This window comes from Moschus berezovskii, chromosome 12 (genome assembly GCF_049115385.1).
Source record: "Moschus berezovskii isolate FMDL1 chromosome 12, NW_MosBer_1.0, whole genome shotgun sequence".
NCBI lineage: Eukaryota > Metazoa > Chordata > Mammalia > Artiodactyla > Moschidae > Moschus > Moschus berezovskii.
The window spans coordinates 95,384,997-95,406,620 of NC_142471.1; the positions used below are offsets into that span (position 1 = coordinate 95,384,997).

The 21,624-nt window shown below is 43.7% G+C and overlaps 1 protein-coding gene across 1 annotated transcript in view; it reads left to right on the forward strand.

Moving 5' to 3' along the window:
- Positions 1–21,624, forward strand: part of GLRX3 (glutaredoxin 3) — a 30,864-nt gene that overhangs the window by 5,541 nt on the left and 3,699 nt on the right. Inside the window, exons 3-10 of the mRNA XM_055424385.2 lie at positions 8,041–8,115; positions 8,788–8,989; positions 13,759–13,931; positions 14,393–14,454; positions 16,499–16,556; positions 18,162–18,214; positions 20,227–20,266; positions 20,372–20,464. Coding sequence (XP_055280360.2) covers positions 8,041–8,115; positions 8,788–8,989; positions 13,759–13,931; positions 14,393–14,454; positions 16,499–16,556; positions 18,162–18,214; positions 20,227–20,266; positions 20,372–20,464 — 756 coding nt within the window. The remainder of the gene's footprint in view (positions 1–8,040; positions 8,116–8,787; positions 8,990–13,758; positions 13,932–14,392; positions 14,455–16,498; positions 16,557–18,161; positions 18,215–20,226; positions 20,267–20,371; positions 20,465–21,624) is intronic.

Consider the following 21,624-nt stretch of genomic DNA (forward strand, 5'->3'; position numbering starts at 1 on the left):
GTACTGCATTTTCAGTGTCATGTCTTAGAAATTTAATTCTGATTTATGGGTTAGACTACATTTTATTGACATAGAAAGGAGTGGTGGTGTGGGATTCCTCATATTCATAAGTAGTGTTGGGATCTGTTATTTTCACAGTAGATTATTCTTAAAAATCTTAAAAAGGTTTTGTATTTTTCAAGCAGGGAGTGGTGTAAAACTCACCACACCCCTGTATACACCCTTGGGTGGGAGGACAGGATGGGCATTCAGGAGAGGGTTTACATGGGCACTTGCAGGCAAGATCATTCATTGTGAGTAATTGTGGTTTTGTACAGTAGAGATGTTAACAAGACTTGCTTCATTGAAAAGCTAAGTGGGACATGGAAAGTGATTCAAGAAAGACGTGTGAGGGCTGCAGGGAACAGTGGAGTAGGGAGAGCTTGCTGCCAGGGGTCGGGTAAATGCAGGCCTGCAGGGAAACCGGAGTCTCTGTGTCGCGCTGGGGAAGCAGGGGGAGAAGGAAGCGGCCGCGGTGGCTGCCTTTGTTTCTGCTCGCTGCGCATGTGGCCTTCTTTGTCCTTGCTCTGGTGCTCCAGGCTCCTCATTCCTGGTGTCTTTCTTGGGCAGGCAGGGCCAGGGTACTGAGAGTCGCAGAGGACGAGCTCGCTTGGCTCTAGCACACTTAATGTGTCAGGCAGGACACTGAGGAACATGGCCAACATGTGAGCTGAGTGTTTCAGAAATGAACTTTGGGGAGGGGAGGCATACCCTGTATTCAGAAGCTGAATCTTAGGGTTTTAAAAAAGCAGACAAAACCCCAAAGCCTGATTTTTTTAAAAAATGGCTAGAGGATGTGTTGGCAAGTATATGGAGTTAAAAGTGATGTCAGCTGTATTTGTCTGTGTGCCACTTTTTATGTAAACTGAAGACCCAGAATTCTGACACATTAATTTATTTGTATAGCGGCTGATATACTTTTCAGACAGTTTATGTTTAAATATGTGTCCTTTGAACATGTATTGATTGCATTTAGATGGTTCAGAATCAAAACACTGTAGCAAGAAGTCCATTGAGAAGGCCCAGCCTATTCCTTCCTGCCTGCCCTGCCGTCCCATCCCATAAGTCGCGCTTGTATTAATTTTGTATGAATCCTTGCAGTGTTTCCTTATGCAGATAGAGCACGTATGAATAGTTAGGTTTTTAAAATTTAAGGACTTATTTAAAATTCCAATGAAATGTGTAATGTAACCTTAGAATACAACCTTAAAATGTCCAATATAAATAATAGAAGTGGACATTAAAACTGCATGTTTGGTCAGTGATAAAAGATAACGATTACAAGTGAAATAAATGATTAAACATTTCAATCGTAAGATTAATCAAGACAATGGTAATTGTTGTAAGTCTGCTTTTATGTGTATCATGTTACTGGCTTAGGTAACACATTGTTCTTAGCTTCCATTTGAATGATTTATTTAAAGTGACTATAGGATTACTTCTCACATCAGTACCAGACTTGGCAGTGAGATTTTAAGTTGTTCAAGTGCTAAGTGTCTCGGCAAGCCAAGGGTTGGGAGCCCGTGTCTGCTGGGGATGCCCGACCCCGACTGCACCCGCTGTTCAGAGAGGGGACAGGTTGACATGGGTAGTCTGCTCAGGTGTTGTAGTTTCTGGGAAGTCACTCTGTGGCATAGTTTTTCTTTTCTTAGACATCTTCAGAGGCAAAGATCATTTGCATGGAGTTTAGAAGGTAGGTGATTTAAAGGCCACAGTGCTGAGCAGTAGTCAGCCCAGGAGAGGTGAAGTACTTTAGAGGGGTGCTGGCATTTCCCAGAGGAGGAGCATGTGGTTCAACTAAACACAGCTTTCTCAGTGAGAGCTCGGACTCTTCAGCCTATAGAACTGACATTCTGTTACTCTCTGTTTCTTATAATTTGATCTCTTGGTCTTTTTCTTTTTTTAACGACTACAGTTGTTTGGCATTTTTGACTTGAGGTATAGAGATTAGTTCATTCTGTGACTTAGATTTACAGAATCATTGCATAGGACGATCTTAAACACTGTTTTTAATACTTTGATTCTAAAGTTTTGTGATCCTCAATTCCTTATTTTGTAGAAGATGGTAAAATAACATCTGAGAAAACCTAGCATACATTTTTTTGTTTTTTAATCCCAGTGGTTTGTGCCCATTGGAATAGGTTGCTGACAGGCAAGGTTTTCACTTACTGCGTTTGGATCCCCTCACAACGTGTGCTCCTTCCTGGTGCCACGTTTAGGCCACCTGCCCTTGTGCTCGCCTGCATCAGCTGCCCTGTACCATCAGGTCCTGGGACTGGGCTCTTCCCTGACCTTCTCACACCTCCAAGGGCTTGGAGGAGATCTATGAGTTTTTTCTGTTGCTTGAAGTCTCACAGAAACCTTACATTTATTCAGAATAAGATTAAATAGCTAATTAAAATGTCAAGTGTCTTTGCATTTCAAATTATGTAAAGTCAGTTTGTTAGCACTTTAACTACAATGGGAATACACATTTATCATTAAATCAAGTTGTTTGGTCAGTAGACTATTTCAAGATACAGTGTCTGGTGGTAGCATGGGAAAGAGGAAGAATAGTTTTGCGTGGTGATATTGGGGCCACTGGTCAAATTCATGGTCCAAATCAAAGCCATTTAAAAAAAATAGGAATGGCAATTTATTTTAAAATTCTTATATTTAGTATTATTACTACTTTTGCTTTTTAAGTAAAGATTGTGTGTATTTAAAGTGTATAGCGTGATGATTTAAATCAAATCCATTTTGTGTTATGTCTTTTCTGTGTACTTCTGTGACTTTTTTTTTCCCTTTCCTCTTTGAACTTTTTCTGTTCCATTGGTTGGACTCTCAGGAAGTCTCTTGTATTCTCATCGGCTCTGTCGTTTCGCTCCTGTTCTGTCTACTTCTTGACTAGGTGGTGAGATGCTTGAGGCCGGGGCCTTTACCATGTTTGCTTTGTTTTAAATTGCGTTTCTTTGCACAGGTGGCTCCCACCTCATGTGCCAGCCCTTTCTCCTCTTGATTCTCTCCCCCTGATTCTAGCTTAGTCCTACTAGGCTCTGACACTCAATTTACCATATACTGCACTTTGGTACAAAAACTGATTCTTGAAGTCAGACTTAGCAACCACCTGGTTGGTGAGATTTTATATTATTGTGTTTCATTTACTATTGATCTTGTTTGTATGGTAGCTGTTCTTGCATTTTATGCGCATTGTATCTTCAGATATGAAATCAAGGGTACAGAAGGAATTATATACTTAGATTTTTTTTTATTCCTTAAAAAGGAATCTTTATAGTTTGGTATATTCTTAAATGTGCAACCATCTTAAAGAACAGCTTACACTGTAATTTCTAAAGGTCTGTACAGTTAGTATAGATAATTTCTGTAGCTTACACTGTTTAAATTCTAAATAATCTGTATGATTAGTGTGTGTAAGCAGAAAATGTAGGACAGTCTCCAGAAGGCTGCCGAGTAGCTATATAAGTAGGTATTGGCTAACTGGCTGTATAACTAGGTATTGGCATCGGCTGAGGCGGTGGCACCCCACTCCAGTACTCTTGCCTGGAAAATGCCATGGGCGGAGGAGCCTGGTAGGCTGCCGTCCATGGTGTCGCAAAGAGTTGGATACAACTGAGCGACTTCACTTTCACTTTTCAGTTTCATGCATTGAAGAAGGAAATGACAACCCACTCCAGTGTTCTTGCCTGGAGAATCCCAGGGACGGCGGAGCCTGGTGGGCTGCGGTCTGTGGGGTCGCACAGAGTCGGACACGACTGAAGCGACTTAGGAAGAAGTCCTGTGTGAGGGTAACAGAGCGTCCCAGAATGTCAGGTGCTTGTGTTTGTTTGCTTGTTGTTTTGAAGTCTAGTTGATCTACGTTGAAAGGTCGAGTTTTCTCATCCTCCCTTTACCTTGGAGCCTCAGTGCCACCACTGGCAAGTAGTCACTTGTGTTTTTGGCTTAGGAATAGTGACTGCTGTTTGTTCAGAATTCTGTTTCTTGAACACTTAGTTATATGCCACACAGGATGCTAGTTACTGGGACTACAGGACAGTAAGGGTATAGACAGTAAATGGGTAACACAATACCAGGGTCATTTCAGGTGGTATGAAGTTCAACAAAAGAAATAAACAGGCAGGCTGTGAAGAGGGGGTCTTGGGGTAGGCGGGGTGCTTTTATGTAGGTTGTGCTGAAAGGGTGTATCTCACAAGTAAGAGTTAAAAAACGCAAAGGTGGCAGTCACTGGGAGAGGTGGCAGAGAGCCTTTAGGTAGAGGCTTAGCAGGTGCAGACTTCAGAAGAGGAGTGGGCGGCCAGCGGGGCTGGAGAAGAGGGAAGGGGTTGAGCCTCTGACCGGAAGCTGCAGAGGCAGGGAGGGCCACGTGGCCTTGTGAACCGTGGTCGAGCTTTGGTTTTATTGCAAGTGCAGTCTGATGCAGTCTGATTCCTAAGTCGATTACTGTGGCTGCCACGTGGAGAATGGTTTGAAGTGGGTAAGGGGACAGACCAGAAGCAGGTCTACCAGTTAGGAGGCTGTCTCACTCAGCCAGGTGAGAGATTTCCTGGACACTAGTGGGGAGGTTGTTGAAATGCTGTCGTCTGTGTCGGCTTATATTTTAGAGGGGGCACCCAGGAGACCTGTTGATGGATTGGATGTCAGGGTAGAGGAAATAGATCAATCAAGGCTGTCTCCTTCTGATCTGAGCAGCTCGGTGGATTAAATGAGATCAGGGCTGCCCTGGGGAGGAACAGGTGCAGTGGGAAATATCTAGTGGGGATCTGCGGGCAGATGTCGAGTGTGTGGCTTGGAGGTAAGAGGAGAGATTTGTCCTGGGTAGAGGTTGGGTGGCAGTGCCATACTGGAGTTCCTTAGAGCCAGGGTGTGGCCTGAGACCACTCTAGGAAAATGAGCGTAGGTAAGAGAAGCAGGTGCAGAACCAATCCTGGGATGTGCAGCAGCGGCGTGGCTGGCAGAGGTGAAGGAGGAAGCCAGACACTCAGTCCAGGAGTTAGAGGGAGAGACGACATGGAGAGCCAAGGGACGGGAATCCGGGAAGGCAGCTGTGGTCACGCTTACTGAGTGAGCCTGAAAGGTCAGTAAAATGAGGAGACGGGAACCGCTGGGTCGGGGAGGTGGGGACAGGGCCGTGCAGAGTGGAGTGTGCCTTGAGCCAGACTGCCTCGTTCCCCCGCTCAGCAGTGTAGGGGCCTTGAAATGGGCTGTGATGACAGCACCCGCTGTGAGGGTCCCTGCTGGGGCTCAGATGGTCAAGATTCTGCCTACAGTGCAGAGGACCTGGGTTTGATCCTTGGGTCAGGAAGCTTTCCCCGGAGAAGAGGTTGACTACCCACTCTAGTATTCTGGCCTGGAGAATTCCATGGACAGAGGAGCCTGGCGGGCTATACTCCATTGGGGCCGCAAAGAGTCAGACACGACTGAGCGACTCACACTCGCTCGCTCACTCACTGTGAGGATTAAATGAACTCAGTATGTGAGCACACTCAGAATGTTGTCTGGCTTAGAGTACACCATGGCTCTTAACCGTTACCATCACGGTGGTCTTTGGGGACCCCTGATATATCGGAGGAGATGATGGAGATTCCTTTCCTCTGGATTCATCCTGCTGTAGCAGTGCTCCCCTGCCCTCCTCCCCTCTCCACGGACACACAGCACCCTGGGTGGGAAGGGTCCGGGTTTGAGATTCACGGGGTAGGAAGCACGTGGTTCTCCCAAGGCACTCTGGCTGGGAATCCATTCTGGAAGTGTCCATGTCTGTTTGGCCCTGAAGTCATATATAATCCTGTCTTTTAGATTTGCTGTTTCTTATTTGTTGTAGTAGAAAAGGTAACCGTAGCAACACGAGAAAAGCACAGGATTTGTCGTCAAACAGACATGGGTTTGTTTCTCAGCTCTGCTGCTAATTAACTGTGTCTGGAGTGACCTCTGTCCTGGCCCCTGTGGAGCTGAGATGATGACGCGGCCCCTACTGTCCAGGTTGTGACAAGTCTGCTGTATAGCACAGAGCAGGCCTCCAAGGAAGAAGGTAGCTCTTATTGGCCATCTTTGGTCTCTTCAGAATGCAGAAGAAAATTGAAATTAAAAGCTTTGAATATGTATGCATTTATCTTCTACTTCCATTGTTATAACTGTTATGTTGCTTTACATCCAGCAGAAGTATTTCCAAGGAGTTTTAGTGCTGTGAAGGTTTTCGGACTTCAGCTGCCCTTGCTATTCTGGGGAGCAGCTTTGCCTTTAATGGCCCTCCTGGTCTGGACTCAGGAGGATTTGCCTGTCACTGTTGCCTTTGTCTTATTAAGCTCCGTCTTCTGGGAGCTCATTTGAGGGGAGGCACGTGTAGTGATCCTCCTGGCTTCAGCAGGAATTTTGAGAGCATCATTTGCTTCCCAGAAGAGTTGTCAGTAAGGGGCCCTACTGGAAATGAGCAGAAATATGAGAAGAGATCAGCCTTTAAAAGCATATAGGAATTTGACTTTATGAGTCAGGGTGTGACTTGTTTTGTTCTGTTTAAGACTCTGTTATCTTGCTTCTACTTAGTAGCACCTGTTTTTTGATTCATATTACTTTTGTGTTAGAATCCCGGAGTGCGAGCGATGGGATCTTCACTGAGCCTGGCCCAGTGCCCAGGTGTGGGGGTCACTTACCAGATGTTAGTGCTGCCTTGGTCACCGCCTTTCTGCTCTTCTTTGGTCTAGTGTGGAATTGTCTGAAAGAATATGGTACAGAAGTTCCTTAGACGTTAGAAAGAGTGTCTTCTGAATAGCTGTCTCCGAATGTTTAACCTTCTCTTTGTTCTTTTTTTCAGTTTTATTGGACAGTTGACATTGATTTTAAAATATATGTGGTTTCTCACGTTAAAAATGAAAATAATTTAAAGTATTGTTTCAAAAGGGTGTTCTAAAGAAAATAGAATTAAGGCGTTAAAGAGCACCCAAGAATCTGCGAGATGGACGATACAAGCCACAGACACAGGACGGCCTCCCTTGTGTCCTGGTCCTTCTTACGGATGGGACAGTGGGTTGGTTAAAGCTCTGGATAAAGATAGTATTTAAGCCCAGTGGAAATCTTTTACTCTTGGAAAAACACAGTTTTTAAAAAACCCTTTAATAACATAATTTATCAATAAACTTATTTCCTATAGGTATAATGTGGATACAGATTTTTATTGGTTTTAAAAGTTTATATTACATTGACTGTCCTGTGAGGGAAAAACACAATATATCTTGGTTTTTCTCAAAGTATATAAAGTCCACATAAAAAGCTTATAGTAATTGTATTCTCATTATTTAGAGAGCGTGTTATTAATTATGTTTAAATTTATGTGTCAGATATCACATCAGATCTTGTTGAAGGACTTCAAGGAAATTTTCAAATAGAATGTGGTCATCTTATTTAAAATGCATTTAAATGTATGAACAGACCCAGAAGCAAGTAACCTAGCAAGATATCTATCTGCTTAGGGTTCAGCAGCCTTGCAGGAGTTAAAAGTAAAATTTATCAGACATCAATAGTTTATTGAAGAAATACTCCTTTTTTGCTTCATAATTTGCAGAAGGCTGCAACTGTCAGTCATGATGTACTGCCTCTTGAAATTAGTCAATAGAGCAAACAGCAAGAATTGCTGTGGGCAGAAAATAAGCACTGTAATCATGACATAACTGGGGTCAGTGATTTATGGATTTCAATATAGTAGTAGCTGCATATGATTGAAAATTTACTAGGTCACTAGTGCACCAAAAATTTTATTCACAGCCTCCAGGCATCTTTTGAAATGTGCAACAAAATAAAAACCTCTGAACCTGTTTTGACACCGCAGACTCAGTGGATGACATGCCAGCCCAGTGAGTCTCATTTAAATGTAAATGTGTCATAAACTTTTGTACTGTACTCCTTAAAAACGTCAACTACCTGAAGGGATAATGCATGTGAAACTGATTTACATGTTGAAGTAGTTAAAAAGAAAAGGCCTTTTTGTAATCATGCTTAAATTCTTTTATTTTAAAGTTGGAAGCGGAAGCTGTTCCTGAAGTATCTGAAAAATATGAAATTAGTTCTGTTCCCACCTTTCTGTTTTTCAAGGTAAGGATAAAAGATGGTGGAAGAGATTACCTGTCGAGCACTGCGGGCTGACTTTGCTGCTTCCTTTCCTCTCCCCTGACTGCTGAGCACTAGGTGTTTGCTTCTCGCCTGGACCTGTGTCGTACTCTCATTGCTTGCTTGCCCTCGGGTCCTGGAAAAGGGACGTGGAATGTGGAGGTCCAGCCACCAGAATGCATGGCTGTAAACCCCAAATGTTCCCTGAGTTGGGTCAGAAGTTGGTTGGTTGGGGCGTGTGCTTGGATATGATGACACATCTTGCTGCTTCTGGTTTGATTAATGACTCTTTTAGGAAGTGGGTGCAAATCTGTTTTTCTGGACCCCTGGGTGTCACCGTAGTTCTCCAGGTACCTCATTTGTACTTCATAATAGCTTGACCACAGTGGGGGTGGGGGAGATCTTTTCTGATCTGATTTGAGGAGTAGTGCTGCTTTCCCAGTGTTTCCAAAAGGAAAAAAGAAACCAACTATTTATTTCTAAAATTGACATGCATAGCAGGGAGTTTGTAATCCGAGTTTTAAAAAATCTCCAGTGATAGTGTTGACCTCTTTAAATACTGGCTAGAGCTATGGACTTGTGCTTGTTATAATTTTGGAGCCTAAAATAGATGCTGAAGGAATGTATACATACTCTAAATGACTTCTTTAACTTTAGAATTCTCAGAAAATTGACCGATTAGATGGTGCCCATGCCCCAGAGTTGACCAGAAAAGTCCAGCGACATGCGTCTAGCGGCCCCTTCTCAGCCAGTGGTGGCGAGCACCCGAAGGAAGACCTCAGCCTGCGCCTGAAGAAGCTAACTCACGCTGCCCCCTGCATGCTGTTCATGAAGGGGACTCCTCAGGAGCCGCGCTGCGGTAAGGGGCTGCTCTGAGCCACGGTGTCACGGGGCTTGGGCTTGAGACCACGTGCCCTGTGCAAACTGCACTGGACATCTTCTATCAATGCTTGTGATCAGACATCCTTAGAAGAGCAGAAAGATTGTAATTTCCAGTGGACTCTGTGGTTAGGTGATGAGAACTTGTTTGCAGTGTAGACGTGGAGAATGTTGGAACCAAAAGTCGTCTTGGAAATCATCTAATTCAAAACCTTTGTTGTCTGCCTAATTCCCAGTGAAGCCGATTTGCTCAGTCACTGAGTAGCAGAGTTGAGATTGAGTCCTGGCCACCATATTGCTATCTCCATTAATAGGCTTTTGGTCTGTTCAGTTAATCTTGCTCTTAACACTTCCCTTCTCTTTCTTGGCATCCTCCTTTTATTCGTATGGTTCAGATTCAGCCGGTCAGAAATGCACAGAATTACGGTAGTGCTCCAGTGTCCACCCTGTATGCTTTTGCCTTTCCTGTTGTCTCAGCGTCTGATGACACTGTTCACCCATTACTGTCATTTCCAATTCATTGCTTCTTGGGATTTAAAGATTCCTAATTCTGTGGCTTATAGTCACTCTTACTGTCCTACCTCAGATATGCATGGAGTTTTGTCCTTAAGTAACTTTCAGAGTTATTTGACCCCTCGGATATTGAATTTATGTTGTTCTCTTTTCACTGTGCCTTGCACAACATTATTATGCTGCATAATTGAGCATTTAATGCCTTTCGATGATGCTGTTGAGAATCTAAGAATGTTGGTTTCAACTGCACAGGAGGGATTTGTTAAAGATAGGTGGCAGGGAAATTAAATGTGTTACCGATGTCATTACTTCTTGTCCAGTGTGACTTTATAAATACAGCCAAACTCCCACTATAAAGTTAGTTGTACATTCTTCCCTATATAGTTAGCAAATTACCTATTAAACTATGAAACGTAAAATTTCATGGTGAATTCTGTGTTAGATAAAGAAATGGTTCCTTTCCTTCTCAGTTCTGCTTGAAACGTTTCCTTGCGAGCATTTGTATGTCCGATGCCTGCTGTTTGTGCACTGAAGGCTCACTTGGGCTGTGTGAGCGTTCACCAGAGCGCGCCAAAGGGAGGCTCTGTGTGTCGGGTTGTTTCTGATGGGTGCTGGTTCACCTCTCCCCGTCAGGCAGGAGCTCCGTTTCGGGCAGTCCCATGGGTCCCAGTCAGGACCTTCATCCAGCTCTCCGGCGCGGAGGAGCCTGTGTGACAGGTTAGACACAGTAGGCCCACAGTAAAACTAGTAGCATGTTGTCTTCTTTGGGAGCAGGACACTGATATTCTCTTAATCTCTTCGGATGAAGGGATTACCTGGCAGGCGGTGAGACTGCGGCTGGGGAAGGCGGTGTGAAGCGGCAGAGGGCACGGGTGTCCTGGAGGGCCTCGCAGGCCGGACGCGGGCCGGTGGGCCGCCTGATGACTGTGCCTGCCCGCTGCCTCCAGCTTCAGGGCCGCCTGCCGCGTGCTTCAGCTCCCCGGTGTCGGGGCCGGAGTCGGCCTTGGAGAGCCATGCAGATGCTCAGTGATTGTTCACAGAGAGTAGAATTACACTTAGAAATAACCGTTTTTCTGCTTACCATTTACTTTATTAGGCTAATTTATGACGTAGTTGTAGCCATTTTTATATTAACCACCTGAGTGGCATTTAGAAGGCTATACAAATAATGACTTGGAATGAAAAAGAAGCTTTGAAACATTTCACAGCAATATATTATTGCTCTGTATTATACACTTTAATATACACTGTATTATATACATTTAGATAATACTTGGGAGATATAAAAAAGAATTTTAGATACATATGATAAGCAGTTTCATTCCTTACTGTTTTTATATATATGTTATATAGAATTTTTATAGCTCCATTTCAGTAGGCTTTTCTGTTTCCCAGTATTTGGTTTCTGTGACAGCATGTATTTCTGTCACATTTAGTAAATAGGTTGTTTTGGAGTGTTGGTACTCCTTACAGAAGCATCTACTGAAGGCTTAATCGGGACTCTTCTGCCGTGACTGTGCCCTGCCTCTTCCACTGGTGCTGCTCTCTGACTGTCTGCCCTTGTCTGTGTGCATGGCTCCACACACTGTCTTTATCTGGAAACTGTTCTCTTACAGGAACGCACACAACTTTGACCCTCTTCCTTTCTGAGCTTGTTTAGTGGAAAATTGCTTTTGCTTTTCTGATGGTGCATTAGAGATGAGGCGTAGGCAAACTCTTCTTTATAAAAGAATGGCCATCAGCTCTCATGAACTCAGGTGGCTGGTGTTTCCGTACTTTGCACAGAATTCACTTTGTAAGCCCTACTCTCATTAACACACATTACTCCCTCTGGACTCCCTTTGGGAGTAGAGCTGCACTTGATCTTTGATTAGCTGTCTGCACCTTGCTTTCAGTAAAACAGAAAAGCGTGAATGAATAATGCTTAAACTTTCTATCGAGGAAACCTTGAAAGCTGTTGCAGGGTCTGCCCTGGGATCTCCTGGGACTCAGCCCAGCCCCTGCACATTGCACACCTCTGTCTTCTCAACCCTAACTTTTGGGCTCTACCTGTAGTATGGTTAGTGTCTCAGGAGCCTGGCATGCTGATAGGGTCTCAGTTGCCAGTCAGAGGATTAGACTGTCCTTTTTCTGTGCTGCCCAGGAGGACAGGAAAGAAGGCTGTCGTGCCTTAGGATTATTTTCGAGGAGCACTGAGTTGCACATTCTTTTAAAACAGAATGATAAATCCTTGATCTTGCAGGTTAATTAAGTTATCTGGGAGTTCTCATATCTGTTTCCTCGGACCAGCGCTTTTACTAAAGCGAAAGGTATTTGAACCACAGTGCAGAAATTTCTCCTGCAGTGAGTTATCTAATTGAGTTTTACTTTTTAAATCAGACATGGAAACATTACAGATTCTGAAGCATTCTTTAGGGTTTTATTGTTGTTAGATAGTGATGAAATGTGGCAGTTAGGCTCCTTATTCATGTCATCTGTCATGAGTGGAAATGATTGTGGAGAAAAATGGTGGTTCTCTAACAGTTAAACATGGTTTTTCTACTTCTCGATAGTTTACTGCATTCATGCATTTTTCTTAAAAAAATGTGTGTAAATATTTTGTTATTAAAATAAAACCTTCTATTTTATCCTTAAGCATAACATTTCCAGTCTGCCACTTTAACCCTTAAAAATGAAACACTACCAGTCAATCTCTCTAGTCTGCATGTAATTGCCTAAAGCAAAAATAAAGCTTTTTCTGAGTCAGTTACAGTAGAAATGAGTTAATATATTGGCAACAGAATAACCATCAGCAATCAGCCGTTAGCTGTTTACTAATGAACTCCCAGATGAATGAAAAAATTTCAGAATCAGTGTTTTACTTCAGGCTGTACATGAACTTAACACTTGAGTTGTAGGAAAAGCAACTTACATGCTATACAAATAAACACTGGTGCTTCATCTCAGGGAATGGCAGATCTAAAAATGTTTGGAGCTCAGTAATAAATCCACATTTTAATAGTAAAAGTGCTTTTGCATGACATCAGGTAAAGCCTATTCATGATTTTATTTAAAAATATTGCAGATGCTATTACCTTCTAGGAATTTTGAATCTGAAGAGTAGGTTATTTTCCGATGGATTACGACTGTATTTGGAAAGAAGAATGATGGAATGTGAAAGAGTGGAGTACAGTGTTGAAAAACAGGAAGAGTTAGCTTATAGGAAGAAAAGTGCCCTCTTCTCAGACAAGACTAAATAGGTTTATGAAAGAGTGATACGCACATTCTTACTCTTCAGTACTAATGTCATAATAAGAAAATGATGTCAAAAAAGTACAGAACAGAAATGTGTCACAGAAGTGTAATAAAATCATGGAACATAAGATTGTCAGTACAGTGTGGTTAAAAAAAAAGAAATCACATTACACGCTTTGGGGAATATAAATAGTTTTAGAAAAGAAACTGTCAAGTAACGACACCAGATGAGAAAGGATGCTGTCAGTCTGTCGACAGTTCGTGTACAGCAGTAGAGGAGGTGGCTTTGAAATTCAATGTGCTACGTCATTTCGGACTAAAAGAGGACATATTGCTTTCTTGATTTCTAATTTATTCTATTTGGGATGATGAAAATTGAGAACTATTGAAATGGATACACAGGAAGTAGTAAAAGGACAACAGAAATCAGACAGAATTGGGTTTCCTGTTATGGTCCAGCTGTAGTGGAGAATAGCGGTTATAGGGTTTTCTCTTCCACCCAGTGCGGATTCTCACAGATTCTCAGAACAGCAGAGCCTGGGGGTGGGGGGCACTGAATGGGTGTCCAGGTCAGTCTCCCGGTTGATAGCAGAGTGCAGGGAGGGGGAGGTGGCCTCCAGGCCTGCACTGGGCCTCCGCTTGTTGAGCAGAGCTGGGGTGCCTGGGCTGGAGGTCTGTGCTATTGGCCGGCACTGTTTTCCTGTACTATGAACATGTACCTAATATTGAATAGGAACTTGGATGAAAAAAAACAGACTTAAAAAAACCTCACAAGTGCATTAAAAAGTAAGGCCATACCTGAGCATGTAGTGGGGTTCAAGGTCAGAGAAGGGGTTCCTAGAATTGGTTTCCTCCTTACACACTGGTCAGCCATGCTAATTAAATTATTGGTAAAATAGACGCAGATTGTCTGTTCAGTAGGTAGTGTACACTCTGAATTAACAAAATTGTGTGTGTGTGAGAGAGAAATAAAGTTCTTTATTTTCTTTTTTCTGTGTGCAGGTTTCAGCAAGCAGATGGTGGAAATTCTTAACAAACATAATATTCAGTTTAGCAGTTTCGACATCTTCTCAGATGAAGAAGTTCGTCAGGGCCTCAAAACCTATTCCAATTGGCCCACCTATCCCCAGCTCTATGTTTCTGGAGAGCTCATAGGAGGACTTGATATAATTAAGGTTAGAATTGAGAGGACCATTGTAAAGAATTTTCTTGTTTATTGTTGTTTAGTCGCTAAGTTGTATCTGACTCTGTTGTGACCTCATGGGCTGCAGCTCATCAGGCTCCTCTGTCCATGGGATATCCTAGGCAAGAATACTGGAGTTTCTTCCTTCAGGGGATCTTACCGACTCAGGGATCCAACTTGTGTCTCTTGCAATGTCAGGCGGGTTCTTTACCACTGAGCCACCAGTTTGGAATTTTCGTATTTAAGCATACTTTTATAAGTGCTGTATTAAATCAAAGTATACATTTTTGTAGAATCTACATTTATGAATCTGGAATAAATATAATATTTCTGATTCACTCCGTAAATTCACTAATGAATTCACTAATAGGTGATACACTAGTATTTTACATTATGGTATGACCAAGGAGATTTGTCATAATAACTGTATAAATAAATGTGTGTTTATTTTAGGAGCTAGAAGCGTCTAAAGAACTAGATACGATTTGCCCCAAAGCCCCCAAGTTAGAGGAAAGGTAAGTGTGTTAAAGTTTCAGTCTGCTGTTATTTTAAAAATATGGTTTAGTTTTCAGTTTTCGTATCACTCTTTCTGTGTGGAAATCAGAGGTTTGCTGTTGTATGCCAGGGTCATAACTGTTACAAACTTAACCATGCAAATTTGGAAAGGTCTCATTTGGACTGGAGAAAAGTTTGCACCAATTTAACGATTATGTGGAGGATATTCTTGGTTTTTGTAGAAATGTCACTCTCACCATGAAATGACCAAATAGCAGTTCTCTGCATCTTGGAGGTGGGCTCCAGTCTTGGCGTTTGGTTTTAGCGACAGACAGTTCTGCTCACGGCTGGAAGCTTCTCTCTCATGTTTTCCTGGCGGCGGCCTCGGGCCAGCTGCTCTCTCCACCTTGGTAGAGCTCTGTGAGGCGTATTGAGTGTGGACGGCAGAGGCTGTGCATGGAGTTCGCATGGAGACTCTGCAATTTCTCATTGCTGTTCTTAGGACTGGGGTAACTTACAATTCAAGGACGTTTTGTTTGGAGCTGTAAAATTGCTTTGTGTTATGAAGGGTCTCAATCTGCTTTTAGAGATTCTATCTTATAGAACGTTTGGACTTGGGTCTATAGGATTTTAATATTAATTGTAATAAATAGTTATAATAAATATTAATGTAGAGGATTAAAAAGCAATTTATTTTGAAATATAGCAGCATATCAACCATTCATAGTTGGGGCTTGAGTTTATAAGGTAAAAGTTTCTCTCGTAATTTTCATGTCATTTAACATTTTGCGATTTCCTGCAAGTGTTCACTTACCTGTTTTGGTTAGTAAGTGCTCCTCATAGTTGGCATGTATGTCGAGCTGACCTGGAGGTGCTCTCAGATGGCATGCACCCTTTGTGCCTTCTTGACGGGAAGGTGCAGCTCCAGGCCCCTGTGGCACTCTCGTGTCCTGGGCTAGGGTTTGCTCTAAAGACTCAGTGCCTTAACCGGGGGCATGGCCTCAGAAGACTGTCTCCAGACACACTTGTGTTTCCTTAGTTTATTTTCCTCTGTGTTGAGTGCAGCTTTGCTGTTGTTTGTGTCCCTGTTTTCATTAGACTGCTCTTTCCTAATGTGCTATGTTCAGGCACCAGAAGATGACTGGCTAGAATTATATAGAAAGTAGTAGGTAGTACATTTTGAGTCATAATTTAAAGGGCTCTTGGAAAACGCGTTGTCAGGGCCCGAGTCCCTGGCCTCAGCCACATCTCTGTGGGACAGAGGGGCTTGTTTCGGTTCCCTGAATCCCAATAGTTGGGTTTCCAGGTGAGGGAGTAGGAGCTTCCTGAAAATTGGCTGCTTGCACCATGTGAAAGTGTGTGTCACACAGCTTTGTGCACGTTTTGCTTACTTCATTTGTGAGATCTTTTTCCTCTGAGGAGATTTGGAGCTGTGAGTGTTCCAGAGCATGTGGAAGGAGGAGAATGCGGTGCCGTGACCACCGTGGGGCCCCTGGTCCTGATGTGGGTGGCTCCTGAGATCCGCTGTGGACTCCAGGGTGTGTGCAGATGGTCAGCGTTCTGGACAGCAAGCTAGATCAGGAGGTTTGAAAGATGGTATAAGGTTGAGAGGAGAGCGCTAGACTTCAGCAGCTGATGTTGCACGTGTCTCCCTCCAGGTGGGACCTTGTGAGCATGAAGGGTGTGGGGCTGTGCCGGCCTCTGATGGGAAAGGACACACGTGTCTAGTTCTGGGAATTCCGGGTGTGCTCAGTCTGTATGTCCCTTATTGAGCAATTCCTTACTGAGTTGGTTATTACTATTTTTTTAGTTCTGTGAGTTGATGGGCTTAAATTTGCAATTTGAAGGCACATTTGTTGCCTTAAAAAGCCATATTGTGTTTTACAGTGGCTTAGGGAGACAGTGAAATAAAGGGAAATGTCAGTGCATTTGCTTGTTTAATGCACTCAGTGCTGTGAACTCTCATCCTGCCGTCCCTCAAATGTGCATGGTATCTGTGAAGCGGAGCGAAAGTGGTGTTTAATAATTGAGCTGAGCCCTTTCATATCAATTTTCTCTCTTCAGGCTCAAAGTACTGACAAATAAAGCTTCTGTGATGCTCTTTATGAAAGGAAACAAACAGGTAAAGAACTCAAAAATGGTTTTATTTGTAATTTCTTTTGATGTTAACATCTGCAACAAGGGGACACTTACATCTTTTTTCCTAGCATTAGCTAATGAAGCTGTAGTGGTAGCAGGAAGTTATCCAGGCCTTAATTGGTGCTTATGGAGATCAAACAAAGTAATCTACATTTTCCTTGACTTTATCATCAGCATCTCAGCGGGGTGCTTTGCTTTCTGCTGCCAAACTTTGTCAGCGGATGTGGTCACTGCTAGCACTGGGCGGTTCCGTTAGCTGCTGTCTACTCCCAGAGCGTGCACTTCGGGGCTGGGAACCTCATGGTTCTTGGTTTGCAGCCCTGGACCATGGTCTAAAGTGCTGCATCTAGGGGGCTCAGAACTTGTTTGATGAATGAGTGGAACGGTTTGATGGTTTTTATTTGTAATCGGGTGGCTCTTGTCGCTCTGATGGATGAAAGTTGTGTTGATTGTGCATCATTCTGAATATCAAGTTTGATAGCTCACCCCCACTGATAGGTTGATCAAAACCATCTATCCTGTGTATTTGAATTACATTGGTGATCTCTAGAAGCCAGCCTCTGTTACCTTCCTTTGTTCTAACCAGGTGCTGAGGTGAGCAGGGCTGGGCAGAGACAGTAGGACCCTGGAAGGCTGGGCAGAGGCGGTCACGACACTGCCGTTCCATCTGCTTCACCTGTCCAGTGGGGTGTGTCAGGCAAGCCACTTGCCCCCAGAGCTTCAGTGTCCCCTCTAGTGGATGGACAGAGTGATACAGGGTCATTCTGGGAAATTTATATAACTAGTACAGCTTATGTAACTAGTAAACGTAGCTGTTAGAGTGGAAGTAATCGTGACTAGGAAGATGTGCTATACATTTTACCATATTGCGGCCACTAGATTAGGACCTAGATTTCTTGACTGCTTCACTGTATTTATTAAAACAGAGCAGAGAAAGTTAATAATTCCCAGTCACCTTTTTTTTTTCCTTCTTGGCGGTTATTTAAAGCAGATTTTTATATTTTGTTCCTGGAAGCCCAGGAAGTAATCATGAATTCTGGGAATGGAATTGTGAGTGCTGGTAAGATGTTTCCATGGTGCCAAGTCTTTTCTACAGGACTGGGATTTGGGATCCTTTGGCATGAAAAAACCTGTTACACTTTTCTATAACCTCAGAAAAGTTTGGGACTCCATAATGTAAACATACGTTTAAAAAGGGGGACTAGGAAAAGGATGATCCCAGCCACTGCAGAAAGGAGGCGTTGTGGCTGTGGGTCTGCATGAAGTGGAGCAGAGGCAGCAGCAGCAGCAGCAGCAGGGTTTGACTCGGGAGCTTTTTGATCACAGGGTGACAGTGTCAGCACACAGTCGTCTCCAGTGGTCACAAGCCCAGGTCAGGCTGGGGGCCGTGCGCCTGGGGTGATGTCTGGATGGGTCCTTCTTGAAGGGGCGGGTCTCACCCTGCCATCGGCTCTGGTACAAGGAGGCCCTGGGAGCCGGCCCTCTTCTGCAGGTGCCGTCCCCCCGACAGAGCCTTAGGCGGGACTGTGCTCGTGGGCTGCATCGGCATGCAGTGTATCCTAAAGTTTGTGTTTTTTCCTAAATTTAGGAAGCTAAGTGTGGCTTCAGCAGACAGATTTTGGAAATACTAAATAGTACTGGGTAAGTAAATCTTGTTTTCAGAGGGTGTATTTAAGAAATTCTAACTTGTCAGTTCTGACACTGATTCTTCTTAGTTGTTATATCTGTTCATATATTTTTATCTATTATTTTTGCTGTAGCATTTTGTGAATGCTTTAACTTAGACCACAGTAGAATTTTTTTGACCAGTGTCAACCTATTGGTAACATAAAGGAGGTATTTTGGCAGCCATTGAAATAACTATTTGTCTACTTTCCCAGAGGAAAATTAATAACTGAATTCTTAGCATGCATAAAGATATTTTAGGGGAAGTGTATTATAGGTTTTAATTTTCCTAAAAAATTCTAGTTTCCAAATAGTTTGTGAAACAGGAAGAACAAGAAGATCCATTATCTGGATCTGTTATCTGGTGAGTTAGATTGTGGTGCTCAGGATTTTGATCTCAGTGATGACGCTGCCAGGTAAGGAAACTGGAATTGTGGTCAAACGACTTACTTAGAGATCCTCAGCACATGTTCCGCGTTGCCCAGAGTTTTTGCTTATTTTTCTTTCTTATTATTTCTCAACTGCCTCTTTTCAGTATTGTAAGGATTCTAGCTGTAGCTTTAGATAGACTTGCCAAACCTATGACATGCCAGGGAAGGTCACCTTTGAAGTGTGTGGGCATTCTTGGGCTGGGTGGAGTAACACAGCCCCAAATGCAACTTTCGAGATAAAAGATGACGATTATTCTATTCAAGTGATTGTGACACTTCACAGAGGACAATCTAGCCGCTGTAGTCCTCTGGCCTCCAGCTGCCCCATCCTCACCCCGCCCTGGGCTGCAGGAGAGGCTGGCTCAGCTCTGGTCACTTTCTTCCCTTTGCCACATCTCTTGTGAGTTACCCTCAGGCCACTAGTCCTTAGCGCCAGCTAGTCCCCTTGGGTTCTGAGACCAGGATGGGACAGTTCTGGGCCCATTACAGCCTAAGTATTTGGTGGAAAGACTCCATCACTTACTTTCTGTCCCGTGTCGTCTAAGCCGGATTGGATTGGATTGGAAGCCCCAGTTCCCCCAGAGCAGGGAGCTTCTTTGGGACAGAGAACCCTCCAGACTCCAGGCTGGCTGAACGCCTCCCAGGGTCTGTTAACGAGGAGGACTGTGGCCCTGCTGGCGCTGTTGGAATGTGGGGGCGCTGCTAGCCCTCTGTTCCTTTTCTCCATCCTTGTCCTTGTCTGTTCCTTCCATAGGAGACACGTGTGCCTGGAGGGGCTGAGCACCCAGTGTGCATCGGGGTGTGAGAGGCGCCCTTTACAGGGAGCTTCAGGAGGTGTACTGGCAGCTGTGGCTCGGTACACCTGCGCACATGTAGGCCTAGCACTTCATAGATCCTTTATATCAGTGGACAGTTGCAGAGCTCAGTATTTTTATCATACTGTGTCAAATAGGAGATCTGCCTCTTTGGTTCAGCTTGAAGGGAGAATTACACTGTGTGGTTCTGTTTTTCTTTTTTTAATCTTTCTTGCTTTTCTTTCAGACATTATGTTCTTGATACTTGTTGCTGATTTATCCTGTCAAGTTATTTTTTTGACTCTTTCTTGCATTATGGACCGTTTTCTTTGGAACTTGTATATTAAGTAAACAGGATTTTCCTATTAAAGTGGCTTTGGTTTTATGGAAAATGAAATTCTTTTTTTTCATATGTGGCATTTTCTTTGGCCAGGTTTTGAAATTGTATATATACTCAGAGTCTTCCTGCAGGGATCCAGTCACACATGCTTACTAACTCCTCAACCACCTTGTAATGAAATCATCCTGAGTAGATGTGGTTGAATTTTCACTCATTTATACAAGTAGTGTTCATTACACGGCATAAAGCCACAACCCTTGCACTGGTTCTGTGTGTTGTGGGAATAGCACATGTGTTCTGAAGTAAGTCATGCTCTGTGGAAGGCTCATCTCCTTTTCTTGAGTGTTTTTGAAACACCAAATAGAGTTTATAATTTTTGTCTAAAACTATATTTCTTGTTAAAATGTTTTTTCCTTTTTGTAGGGTTGAATATGAGACATTTGACATATTGGAGGATGAAGAAGTAAGTTGTGTTTTAGGTTTTGTCTTTTGTCTTAGTTTTAACCATTAGGATCGTCACTTGTTCTAATCTGATAGGGTGATTTCAGGGTTCCTGTTGTTTCCGTAGGTTCGGCAAGGATTAAAAGTGTACTCCAACTGGCCGACGTACCCTCAGCTGTATGTGAAGGGGGAGCTTGTTGGAGGACTGGACATCGTTCAGGTGAGGTCAGGAGTCACTGGGAGCCTGGAGGAATGAAAGCCTGAGAGTGTATGAAAACTGTCGTTTCACTGAACTTGTCCTTGGTGTCCTTTTCTGGCCTCGTGTCTGATCCCTCTTGCCCAGAGTTACCATCTCTCTGACAGGAATATCTTGTCTCCTGCCTCTCAGCTGAGCCAGTCAGAATGAGCCCCTCACTGTATGGCCTCTCCTGCCCACTAGGTCCTTTGATCTGGCTCTGAGGAGCTGCCAGCCGGGGTCCCCAGAGAGATTCGGCACTCAGAGCAGTGCTGGGTGTGGCCAGGCTCCAACCCTGATTTACTCACACTGTACTAGGGTCTTCCATGTTTTAGCTTCTTTCCACCCTGTCTCTACTTTGAATTCCCTTGCATAGTCCGTATTTAAATACACTTTCTGTATCCTTCAGGCGCCTGTTGTCTGTGAACCATAGATTTTTTTCAGCCAGAAGTGTTTGTTTTGCATCTGCTTCTGAAGTTCTCCTGCCCTGTTACATTTATGTTATTATAATTTTATTACTCTGCTGTCATTTCAGTTGCCTCACTCACATGTACTTAGTGATGGAGTAAAGGGTGCCGGGCTAGGGGCCGGGGCCTCGGACACAGTGCTGGCCTGGCCCTGCTCGCTGTGCCACTGAGGCCTGAGGTCACTGACCTCGGGACTGCATGAGGTCATCTCCAGGTCCCCCACTGGTTCTGAGATGCTGGGAAACTGGAGGCCTCTGTCAGGTTGTCAGTGTATGTCAGGGACTCTGTTTCTTCTGTGTGTTTGATGATGGATTTCCTTGTTTGGTTGGCTTTCAGTTCAGTCGCTCAGTCGTGTCCGACTCTTTGCAACCCCATGGACTGCAGCACACCAGGCTTCCTGTCCATCACCAACTCCCAGAGCTTGCTCAAACTCATGTCCATCGAGTTGGTGATGCTGTCCAACCATCTCATCCTCTGTCGTCCCCTTCTCCTCCCACCTTCAGTCTTACCCAGCATCAGGGTCTTTTCCAGTGAGTCAGTTCTTCGCATCAGATGGCCAAAGTATTGGAGTTTCAGCTTCAGCGTCAGTCCTTCCAATGAATATTCAGGACTGATCTCCTTTAAGATTGACTGGTTGGATCTCCTTGTAGTCCACGGGACTCTAAAAGATCTGTAACA